Source organism: Dipodomys merriami, unplaced genomic scaffold (assembly GCF_024711535.1).
Source record: "Dipodomys merriami isolate MVZ:Mamm:240054 unplaced genomic scaffold, mDipMer1.0.p SCAF_427, whole genome shotgun sequence".
NCBI classification, from domain to species: Eukaryota; Metazoa; Chordata; class Mammalia; order Rodentia; family Heteromyidae; genus Dipodomys; species Dipodomys merriami.
The window spans coordinates 799,999-811,467 of record NW_027205904.1 but is presented as its reverse complement, the minus strand read 5'-3'; the positions used below and the strand labels follow the sequence as shown (position 1 = coordinate 811,467).

At 56.0% G+C, this 11,469-nt stretch overlaps 1 protein-coding gene across 1 annotated transcript; it reads left to right on the top strand.

Moving 5' to 3' along the window:
• The first annotated feature begins 730 nt into the window (after nt 1–730).
• On the top strand, nt 731–10,794 carry LOC138807680 (MTRF1L release factor glutamine methyltransferase-like). Its single transcript, XM_069993461.1, has 11 exons — nt 731–793; nt 1,155–1,540; nt 2,150–2,241; nt 2,548–2,641; nt 6,184–6,318; nt 6,648–6,712; nt 7,259–7,308; nt 8,767–8,875; nt 9,827–9,922; nt 10,085–10,198; nt 10,387–10,794. Exons 2-11 carry the CDS (start codon nt 1,310–1,312, stop codon nt 10,427–10,429), a joined length of 1,029 nt encoding a protein of 342 aa, XP_069849562.1. The 5' UTR covers nt 731–793; nt 1,155–1,309; the 3' UTR covers nt 10,430–10,794.
• Nucleotides 10,795–11,469: the final 675 nt, after the last annotated feature.

Here is an 11,469-nt window from a genome sequence, read left to right as displayed (position 1 = left end):
GTCTCGCATGTGGGGGAAGGAGAAGGATTGGGATTGGGGGGGGGGAGGCTGGGAAGGGATGTGAAGGGTAAACAAAGGAGGAGGCTGCAATGCTTGGTAAGAAATGTATGCATTATCCTGCCCATGTAATTGTAACTCCTCTGTACAGTATGTTCACAAATAAAATTAAATTAAATTAAAAAAAAAAAAGAGTCTCGCATGCTTTCCTGCCTGGGCTGGCTTGGAACCACAATCCTCCAGATCTCAGCTTCCTGAGTAGCAGGTGCTATGTGCTGAGTCCTTGAGAAGAGAGGGTCGGGCTGTTTTTCAAAGGGTGCTGTGTGCCAAGTCTTTTACATAGGGTGCTGTCTGCTGAGTCCTTCAAAGGGTGCTGTGTGCCGAGTCCTTCAGTGGGCCCTATATGCTTAGTCCTCCACTGGGGGCATTCTGTCCTCCGGCCCGAGCTCCTCCTGACTATTCAGGGTGGCTGACGTCTGAGGCACGCGGTTCGGAGCCGGCCGGGGTGGCAAAGTCCGCGCGACCGAGAGTGGAGCCGTGGCCCCACGGGTAGAGCGCCACGCAGCCCAGCCAGGGGACACACCGCCTCCGGAACGCGGGTGCCGAGCCGCCGGGCCCGCCCGAGCCCTCTTCCCGACCGCACCGACCGGAAGTGCGGCTCAGGAGGCGCGCATCCTCGGCGGCACGCCTCCGGAAGTGGATCCTGCGGCGCCAGTTTCCCGTGGCCCGCGGTGCGAGGAGGAGGAGAAGGAGGAAGGGCGGCCGACTCCCACCTGTGTCTCCCAGCTGAGCCGTGGTGGGCGACCCCTTGAGCCACAGCGTCACTTCCGGTTTTCTGGTGGTTCATTGGAGATCTGAGTGTCACAGTCTTTCCTGCCCGGGCTGGCTTTGAACCGCGATCCTCAGATCTCAGCCTCCTGAGGAGCTGGGATGCCAGGCGTGAGCCCCGGGCGCCCGGCTGCTTTGTGTTTTTAAGCTGGCAATTTCTGCTAATGCCTGGGATTAGGGGTCCAATGAGAGGGACGATTTCAGCCGCCAAACGATGATGTTCAGAGTGGCCCAGGCAGAGCTCCCAAGCCAGATCGTCTCCTGCTCTGAACGTCGTGCCTTGACTGCCTTTCTCTGGCAGCTGCTGATTCTCCTCCAACTCTCTCTAGGGTGACCACCACGGTGGAGGACATCGTGGGGAGCAGAGATTGTGACCTCTCCCTCCCCAACCTGCCAGCTGTGTCCAGAGACGATTCCCAGCACCTGCCCTGGAATCTGGGAGATTCAGAGACCCGGGAGCCCTCCAGGATCCTCTCTCTGCAACATGAAACTTGGGGGCCGGATGTGGTGGACCCTCCTGTCTGGCCCCAGGCGGAGGAGAGGAGACCCCTTGAGCCGGGCCTTTGGCTCACAGCAGCCTCATTCACACCCGACCGGGGAATCAAGTGCCACAGAGCTGGTCCGCCGCTGGACAGAGATCTTTGAGAAGAGAGGCATCCCAGAGGCCCAGGAATCCAGCCAGTACATCGTGGCTCATGTCCTTGGAGCCAAAACAGTTAAGAGCAGTGGTATCAGGAGGGCGGGTAGAGGGAGGAGGAACTGTGGAAGAGCTATACAAGGTTTTGTCCCACCTCACTGAGGATGCTTAGCCGAATGGGACGGGACTTTTCTGCAGTACTGTCATAGACTGATGCTCATTTATTTCTCCAACAAACAGTTACGGTGTGTGCCAGGCTCCAGAGGGTCATAGACAATGAAAGGTTCCAGGGCCAGTTCCACAGCACATGAAGAAACCTTGGTTTGAGCTGGATGCCGCTGCTTCACGCCTGTCATCCTAGCTACTTAGGAGGCTGAGATCGGAGGATCGAGGCTTAAGGCCCAGACAGGAAAGCCTGTAAGACTCTTACCTCCAATCAGCTACCAAAAAGAAAAAGCCAGAAGTGGATCTGTGGCTTAAGACTTAGTCTGCTAGCCCTGAGTAAAAAGGCACAGGGACAGCACCCAGTCTCTGGGTTCAAGGCCCGGGACTGGCAAAAAGAGAGAGAGAGGAGAGGGAAGGACGGAGGGAGGAAAGGAGGAAAAGAAGGAAGAAGGGAACACGCAAGCCTTGGTTTGGAGTCCCCAGATCAAGGGAGCCAACCATTCACAGCCTCTGTGGGGACAGTTTCAGAGCCTAAAGCCAGTATGTAGGACCAAGCCACTGACCCCTTCGCAACTTCATGACATCCACGAGCTGTGTAGTCTCCGACTGCAGAGGTAAGCAGCCTCGGGTACACCCTAGAGCTCTGTGTGGGTCACAGGGTCTCAGTCTCCCCTGGCCCCACCGAGTATATATGGTCAGAGAAGAAGAAAGTGTCTGAGGGCTAGGGAGGTATGGGGTGAGGGAGTGTCGAGAGGGGGGGGGCCGAGGGATAAGTGGGAAGATGAAGAGGGAGGGCGATCCCAGATCAGGTGTCTCAGGACATCGGAGCCACGACCTGACAGCCTAGACCACGCCACACCGCTAGTAAAAGTCCTGCACCTTGGGTCCACTATTGACCACCTGGCTATGGTCCACCACAGGATGCCCGTGCAGTACATCCTTGGAGACTGGGACTTTCGTGGGCTCAATCTGAAGATGACCCCCCCGGTGTTCATTCCTCGGCCAGAGACAGAGGTAAGCATGCCCACTGGCTCAGGACAGCCTGGGAGTCAGGGGACCCGTGTTGCTCGGAGACTTCCTCTAGGGGGCGCTAGCGCCCCATGGCTGCCATTCTCAGAGACAGAGGTGGGTCTCTTTGCTGGCTCAGCCTTTTCTCTACAGGGCAGAGCTGGGATTCAGAGAGGACAGACTGAAGGTGGGGCAGGGCTGGGAAGAGGCTGGTGGGAAGATCAGAGGCACTGGGCTCTGAGCAGAATGTTCCTGGGATGGATCAGACCTTTTCACCTTCCCGATAGAGAGGGACCTACAAACTCCCCCCTCCCCCCATCTTGATAAGGTCCAGGAACCCTCAGTAGGAGATTGAATTTGAACGTCCTGACTTCATGTGTGGTGGGTCCCATCTAAGACCGCCATGATCTAGGACATAGAGTACAGAGACTCAGAGCCGGCTGGGGTATTCTGCGAGTCTCCAGTATTATGCCTGAGCTTTGAGCTCCCGTGTGCCCACCCGCTTCCCTTTCTTGGGTGGGTCTATGCTAGAAAAAGCTTGAAACTAGGGCCTGGGTCCTATCCCATGTCTGTTATGCTCCAAGCTAGCACTCTACCATTTGAGCCATTTGGTTGTTTCATTGAAGATAAGGGTCGCATGGACTTTCCTGCCAGGGCTGACAGCTGACTGCAGTCCTCAGGTCTCAGCCTCCTGAGGAGCTGGGATGGCAAGCATGGAAATACATCTTTGGCTGGGTGCCAGTGGCTCACGCCTGTCAACCTACTACTACTCAGGAGACTACTACTACTAGCTACTCAGGAGACTGAGATCTGAGGTTCACTGTTCAAAGCCAGCCTGGGCAGGAAAGTCCATGAGACTCTTTAACTCCAATAAACCACCAGAAAACCGGAAGTGGCGCTGTAGGCTCAAGCGGTAGAGCGCTCGCCTTGAACTGATGGTGCCCAGGCCCAGAGTTCAAGCCCCACGACCCATAAAGAAAAAGTAAAACATCGTTGGCTGCAAGAGATGGTGAAGGGGTTGGGGGGGTGCTGTGGTTGGGAAACCAGATGCTGGCCTCAGTGCACAGACATTTCTAAGAACTCCTCAGGTTTGCCCCAGTGTGAAGCCACAGCACAGTGGGCGGTACCTTACCAAGAACTCAAGAGGACGTGGCCTGTGGCCACGTGGCCTGTGGGCGAATGGGTGCAGGGGTGGGATCGTAGTGTCTATATTCTCTCCATCCATTGAAGGATGGTTTTGGATGCTGGGTGTCAGAGTCTGAAGTAAAGCATTGCAGGTGGTTTGTGGCCTGATGAGTCGAGTTTCCCCTGGTTCTAAGAAGGTCCCTGAAGCCGGGCGCTGGTGGCTCACGCCTGTCATCCTAGCTACTCAGGAGGCTGAGATCTGAGGATCAGGGTTCAAAGCCAGCTTGGGCAGGAAAGTCATTGAGACTTTATCTCCAGTGAACACACCAGGAAACAGGAAGTGGCGCCGTGGCTCAAGTGGTAGAACGCTCACCTTCAACTGAAGAGCTGAGGGACAGCGCCCAGGCCCAGAGTTCAAGTCCCAAGACAAACAACAAAAGGGAAAGGTGGCTGAGTGTTCCCCAGAGCAGTGTGTACAGTAGGTAATGCCATGCTGGGTCATCAGCCATTCGGGATGTGTGAGAGGCTCCGAGTAGTGTCTGCAGTCGGTGTGAGGACAGTACTACCACCCTCTCGGGGGTGGCATGTGATCCGAATGGAGGGTGTTCAGAGTGCTCAGAGACAGCTGCTCAAGGACTTGTGCTGTCCTTGTGTTTGTGTATGTGTGTGTTTAGAGGTAGAAGATCTGGGCCTTCCAACTCAGGGCCTGGGTGCTGTCTCTGAGCTTCTGTGCTCAATGCTAGTGTGTTGCAGGGGCTGGTTTTGAACCATGATCCACAGATCTCAGCCTCCTAATAGCTAGGATAACAGTGCTGGCCGTGTGTGTGTGTGTGTGTGTGTGTGTAGAAATGGGTTGTAACAAGGAGGGCCGGACCGTGTGTGTGTGTGTGTGTGTGTGTGTGTGTGTGTGTGTGTGTGTGTGTGTGTGTGTGTGTGTGTGTGTGTGTGTGTGTGTGTGTGTGTGTGTGTGTGTGTGTGTAGAAATGGGTTGTAACAAGGAGGGCCGGACCCTTTGGTAACTTCTGAGAGTATGGCCAGCACATAGACAGGATGCCAGCCCTGCTGGTATGGAGTGCACCAGGGGAGGTCAGACTCCAGGTCTTCTCATCATGATGTCTGATGGGCGAGGCCAAGCCTATTTTAAGTCTTGACCTGTGATCTTCAGATCTCAGCCTCCCGAGCAGCTAGGATTATAGGCATGAGCCTCTGACACCCGGGCCTCTGGTCCTTTTAGGTACATTAGGGTTTGAACTCAAGGCCTGATGCTCGCTAGTCAGGTATTCTACCATGCGAGCCGATCCTTTCTTTTTTTTTTTTTTTTTTTTGGTTGGTCGTGGGGCTTGAACTCTGGGCCTGGGCGCTGTCCCTCAGCTCTTCAGCTCAAGGTGAGCGCTCTACCACTTGAGCTACAGCGCCACTTCCGGTTTTCTGGTGGTTTATTGGAGATAGGAGTCTCACGTTCTCTCCTGCCGGGCTGGCTTTGAATCGGGATCCTCAGATCTCAGCCTCCTGAGTAGCTAGGATTACAGGCGTGAGCCACCAGTGCCCGGCTCAAGCCGATCCTTTCTGTCTTGGGCATTTCTGAGATAGAAACCCGATCTATGTATTTGTGACAGGTATGTGCCACCATGCCCGGCCCTCTGTAGTTGGGATGGTAGCCATGTGGTGACGTGCTCAGTCATCGATGTAGATGGATTCTCACGATCTCTTAGTCCACGGCAGCTGATTCTTGACCACAGGCGAGGCTCTGGGTTGGGCCTCGACCATTGAACCTCAGTCTCCTCTCGGGACAGTTGTGCAGAAACAAGGGATTAACATAGAGATCTCTGGCACAGAGCGGGGCGGCCATACGGTTCTCTCTCGGCAATCCTCTGAGCAGATAACGGGAAGATAACAGCTGGGGTGTATTATTTACTTAGTCATACAACACGCATGGGCTTATGAAACAAACATGGCCCTCTTTTATCCTTACCCTGTTCCCAAGAGGAAGGGGATCCTTCACTGTGTTCAGTTTTGCAGCTGGGGAAATGGGGGCACAGGGAAGCTGGGTGACCTACTCATGACCCCCAGCTGACAGGAAGCTCGGCCTGACATCTTTCCTAACACCACCTAGGACAATGGGTACCGTTAAGTCCACTTCTCTTTTTTTGGGAGTCGTGGGGCTTGAACTCTGGGCCTGGGCACTGTCCCTGTGCTCTTCAGCTCAAGTGTAGTGCTCTACCACTCGAGCCCACAGCGCCACTTCCGGTTTTCTGGTGGTGTATTAGAGAAAAGAGTCTCACAGACTTTCCTGCCCAGACTGGCTTTGAACCACAATCCTCAGATCTCAGCCTCCTGAATAACTAGGTTGACAGATGGGGGCCACTGGCGGTGCCCAGTTAAGTCCAGTTCTGAGTCTCTTCCACCCCGCTCTCCCCTCACAGGAACTGGTTGAATGGGTGCTGGAGGAGGTGGCCCAGCGTCCCCACGTGGCTGGAACCCAAGGCGGCCCCCTCATTCTGGAGGTGGGCTGTGGGTCAGGAGCTGTCTCGCTCAGCCTGTTGAACCAGCTCCCCCAGGTAAGCCTCTCTGTGCCCCGCCAAGGCCGAGACGGTTATCCATCGTCCATCCCGTGAGTCCCTCCCCACGTCCTTCCACTAGACACTCAAGGAAAGCGGATGAGGAGGCGTCACGCTGTCCCGCCCCCCCCCCCCCCCCAGCCTGGCGTGATCCCGAGACTCCAATCCTAACCTCCCCCATCTGGCCAGACCCTGGCTATGAGGGGAAAAAAGATACTCCGTGTCTTCTTACCTTTGCTGGAGTGTGTCGTTTTGGGGTGTGTGGGGGGTGCACAGAGGAATGTCCCCAGGCCTGACACCTCCCCGGGGAACATTTGTTCTTGTGACAGAGCCAAGTCATCGCCGTAGATAAGGAGGAAGCCGCCATCAGACTGACCCGGGACAATGCTCGAAGGTAGCTAGGCTGTGTCAGACCCACCCATGTCTGCTTCCCACTCCCAACAAGGGGGGTGTAGTGCGGCACTGGCCCTACTGGCTTTGGATGGTGGGGTCCAGTGCTGGCGGCTCCCGCCCATCATCCTGGCCCCAAGTCCAAGCTCTAGGACTTCCCCCCAAAAAATACTAAAATCGGGGCTGGGAAGGTGGCTCAGTGGTAGAGCGCTTGCCTTGCATGCCTGAGACCCTGGGTTCGATTCCTCAGCACCACATAAGCAAAATGAAAAAAGCCGGAAGTGGCGCTGTGGCTCAAGTGGTAGAGTGCTAGCCTTGAGCTGAAGAGCTGAGGGACAGCGCCCAGGCCCTGAGTTCAGGCCCCACGACCGGACCCAAAAAAAAAAAAAAAAAAAAAACAAAAAAATACTAAAATCAATGAATAATGGGCACTAGATATCTTACTGCCAGAAAGGATGGATTCATTCTCCTCTCTGGTCCTTGTAGCAAAAGGTAAGGGGCTTCCCTTGCTGTTCCCCTAAACCTCTCCCTCTCTCCTTTCTCTCTCCAGGCTTCGGTTGCAGGATAGAATTCAGATCATCCCCCTGGATGTGACGTCAGGTACCCTCCCCCACCCGCCTTCCTTGGGGTGGGGGGTGGAGCCTGGATGTGCTCCCCACCGGGATGATGAGGCGCCCCAGAGATGGGGGTAGGGATTCCCGACAACCACATGCGCGCACACACACACACACACACACACACACACACACACGCACACACACACACACCTTTCCCAAGGTCTCCTTGGCTTACCTAACCTAAGAGAGGATCTTTTTTTTTGGGGGGGGGGGTCTGGTAGTAGTAGGGCCTGAACTCTGGGCTTGGGCGCTGTCCTTCAGCTCAAGGCTAGCGCTCTACCTCTTGAGCCACTTCCAGCTTTTTTCTTATGTGGTGCTGAGGAATCGAACCCAGGGCCTCGAGCATGCAAGGCAAGTGCTCTACCACTGAGCCACCTTCCCAGCCCCTAAGAGAGGATCTTTATCCCCTTTAATTGATTATTTTCACTTGGGCTTGTTTGTTGACACGAGATATACAGAAGCTCAGAGGAAAGGCTTGGGTGCCCGACACCCACGGCTCAATCTCACGCCTGTCATCCCAACTACTCTGGAGGCTGAGATCCAAGGATCGCGGTGCGAAGCCAGCCGTAAGCTGGAAAGCCCATGAGACTCTTCTCTCCAAGGAACCACCAAAAAGCCAGAAGTGGAGCTGTGGCTCAAGTGGTAGAGCACCTGCCTGGAACACGAAAGCTCAGAGAGACAGCTCCCAGATCCTGAGTTCAAGCCCACACAAAGCAACGGCCCCCGTCTTGTCGCCCACAGACCGCCTGGGCCTTGTGCACGTCTCTCACGAAGAGTGATTACAGGCACAGGGTGGAATCAGGCATCAGAGCCTGCAGGAGTCGGGTGGCGGGAGCCGGGCCTTCCCCTCTGTGCGCTCTCAGTGCTCATTGGCTGGAAGGCCGAGCGCTACAAGGCTGGCGGCCTGCAGAGGAGAGAGAGGCTCCCGCCTTGCCCGGGCGATCGGAGCAGACTTCTTAGAGGCAGCACTGGAAAAGGGGTCTCGCTTCAGAGAGGATCCGACAGGAAGCAGAGCAGGGACGTCTTAGATAAAACACACCATACCAGAGCGTGTGTGTGTTTCCAGCCAGGGCTGCCAGTAAGAAACTGTGGGTACAGATCTGCAAGACCGTCCAGAGACAGGCCTGAGGTGTCACATTAGAACAGCTATCCAGGGCTGGAAACCTGGCTTAGCGGTAGAGTGCTTGCCTACCATGCCCGAAGTCCCGGGTTCGAGTCCTCATTCCGCAGACACAGAAAAAGCCGGAAGTGGCACTGTGGCTCGGGTGGTAGAGCGCTTGCCTGGAGTGAAAGAAACTCAAGGACGGTGCCCAGGCACCGAGTTCAAGCCCCACGACCGTCAAAAAACCCAGCTACCCAAGGGACCTTGGTGACAGGTGGCGGGCTATGCCCTGTAGCTCTTAGTAGATCCATCCATGCTTTGTGTCTCCTTCTTTGACAGAGGGGAACTGGACACCCCTTCTGCCCTGGGCACCCCTGGATCTGGTCGTCAGCAACCCTCCCTACGTCTTCCACCAGGATATGGAGCAACTGGCCCCAGAAATCCTCAGGTACCGGGTAGGGGTGGATACAGGGCAGGCCCGGGGAGGCCTAGCGGGTCTGATCAGCCCCGGAGGACCACGCCATCTAGAGGAGGCGGGTGGGAGCTTAGGGGTAGATCTGGAGGGGCGCTACCCACATTCCCAGCCTCCCTTTTCTTTCCCCGAGGGAGGTAGAGGAGTGTCTATCTCCTGGGTCCTAAGGAGGACTAGGTAGAAATTCTAAAGAATGAGGCACTGGAAGCCGGGCACCCGTGGCTCACGCCTGTCATCCTGGCTACTCGGGAGGCTGAGATCTGGAAGGTCATAGTTCCCAGCCTGGGAAGGAAAGTCCCTGAGACTCTCATCTCCAATCTCCAACTGGAGGTGGCGCTAGCCTTGAGGGCAGACAGACATCATGATCAGTACCCAGGCCCCGAGTTCAAGCCCCATAACCGATCAAAAAGAAAAAGTGGATGCAGTGAAGCCCTCATAGAAAGTGCTCAGTAGTCATATTACAGAAGACCGAGGCCAGGAGAGGGAAAGCGCCTCGTCTAAAGTTCCAGAAGCACTTGGCTGGAAAGCCGGGACTAAAACCCTCCTCCTCCTAGCTTTCCCACCCTTCTTTTCCACTGGGGAGAACCAGAGGTAGGTGGGCAGCTCCCCGATGGGTAAGGAGCGCCCGTGTGTTTCAGGGTGTTCGCATCCTCCTTTCTAGCCTCTCGGGAGCAGGCAGGACCCGCTCCAGACCGCCCAGGGCCCACGCACAGGAAATAGCCTGGGACTGGAGACCCCAACCCACACCCAGGAGACCTGGCCCTGCCCATAGCGGATGGCTCAATAGGAGATGTCACCATTTAGGGGATCACTTCCCTGGGTCCCCATTCTTGCCTCTCATCCCAGAATCTTAAGCTCCAGGAGGCCCTGCCTTTCTGGGCCCGTTCCTCCTTAGGGACTCTGACTGCCCGCCATCATCACATTCAGGTACGAAGACCCCGTGGCCCTGGATGGCGGGGAGGAAGGCATGGACGTCATCTCCAGCATCCTGACCCTGGCCCCCCGGATCCTGAAGGATTGTGGGTACGGATGGGATGGGTTGTTTAGATCTGTCCCCAGCAGCCTCCTCCCCTCCCAGAGCGTCCGGGGCGCGTCCTGGCCGTCTCTCTGCACCCGGCCCAGGCAAGCCAGGAGTTCAAGGCCCGCCCCTGCCCGCTTGAGCTGACCCACGTCTCCTCCACGTAGAAGCATCTTCTTGGAAGTAGACCCGAGACATCCCGAGCTGGTTGGCAACTGGCTCCAGAGCTGGCCCAACCCGTCCCTCCGTCTCATCGCCGTGCGCCAGGACTTGTGTGGGAGGTAATGTCTGCCCGGCCCTTGGTTCCCACGGCTGCCCGGGGCCTTACGCTCTCCAGCCGTTCCACCCCCTGCGCCTTCTCCCGGAGCCTGGATGCTACCCCCCCCCAAACACACACACACACACACACACACACACACACACACACACACACACACTCACACTCACACTCACACTCCCATTTCTTCAGGCCCCGGTTCCTGCACGTGCAGAAGTCCAGGCCGTATGTGTGATTGATAGTCCCATGGAGACTTCTAGGAATTCCACACGCAGTGCCCGACAGGGCTCTCCATGACTCCAGGTGCCTGTGGAGATGTCGCCTCCCGTCACTCCCCCACGTGGACTCCCCGTTTCTAGGAGACGCCTCCGTGTGTGTTTACAACTCACTTGCTGACTGGGCCTAGACCCTGAACTTTGGTTCTGGGATACGTTCGGTTCCTCATTCCCTGGAAAGGACAGGGCCAAGGGTCATTCACCCACAATCCTGGGGTTGTGCGTGACACTCACTCAACTGCAGGCTTGAGCCGGCGAGTCTACCCGAGGATCTGTGACATGGATTTGATCTGGCTCAGTCCAAAACACATTGTGATGAAATGTGGTTTTTTGTTTGTTTGTTTTTTGTCAGTTGTGGGGCTTGAACTCCAGGCCTGGGCGCTGTCCTTCAGCTCTTCAGCTCAAGGCGAGCGCTCTACCACTGGAGCCATGGTGCCACTTCCGGTTTTATGGTGGTTTCTTGGAGATTAAGAGTTTCACGGACTTTCCTGCCCAGGCTGGCTTTGAATCATGATCCTCAGTTCTCAGCCTCCTGAGTAGCTAGGATGACAGGGGTGAGCCACTGGCGCCCAGCTATGAAATGTGTTTTAAGGAAATGTGTTTTAAGTTCGGGCTGTGCTTAAGACCTGGAGTGATCTCCTTTCCTCCCCTTAGTTACTGTCATTTTATTTATGTAGATCGAGGGGCTTAAGACTCTGGGCCGGGCCGCTGTCCCTCGGCTCTTTGACTCAAGGCCGGCGCTCTACCTCTTGAGCCACAGTGCCACTTCCCGCTTTTTCTGTTTGTGTGATACTGGGGAGTCGAACCCAGGGCTTCATGCGTGCCAGGCGAGCACTCTACCACTAGGTCACATAGCACTCTCCTTGTTTGAGCCACAGCTCCACCTCTCTACCGTTTGAGCCAAAGCTTCCCTTTGGGCTTTTGGGTGGTGCCTTGGAGATAAGCCCAGGTTGGCTTTGAACTCAAATCCTCAGATTGAGATCACAGGCGAGAGCCTACT

Bases quoted from the DNA above. Each gene is read 5' to 3' on its own strand.
- LOC138807680 (XM_069993461.1), top strand. From the start codon at position 1,310: ATGAAACTTGGGGGCCGGATGTGGTGGACCCTCCTGTCTGGCCCCAGG. The intron at 1,541-2,149 runs GTTAAGAGCAGT...CTGTGGGGACAG, and splicing joins ATGTCCTTGGAGCCAAAACA to TTTCAGAGCCTAAAGCCAGT. The intron at 9,923-10,084 runs GTACGGATGGGA...TCCTCCACGTAG, and splicing joins CGGATCCTGAAGGATTGTGG to AAGCATCTTCTTGGAAGTAG.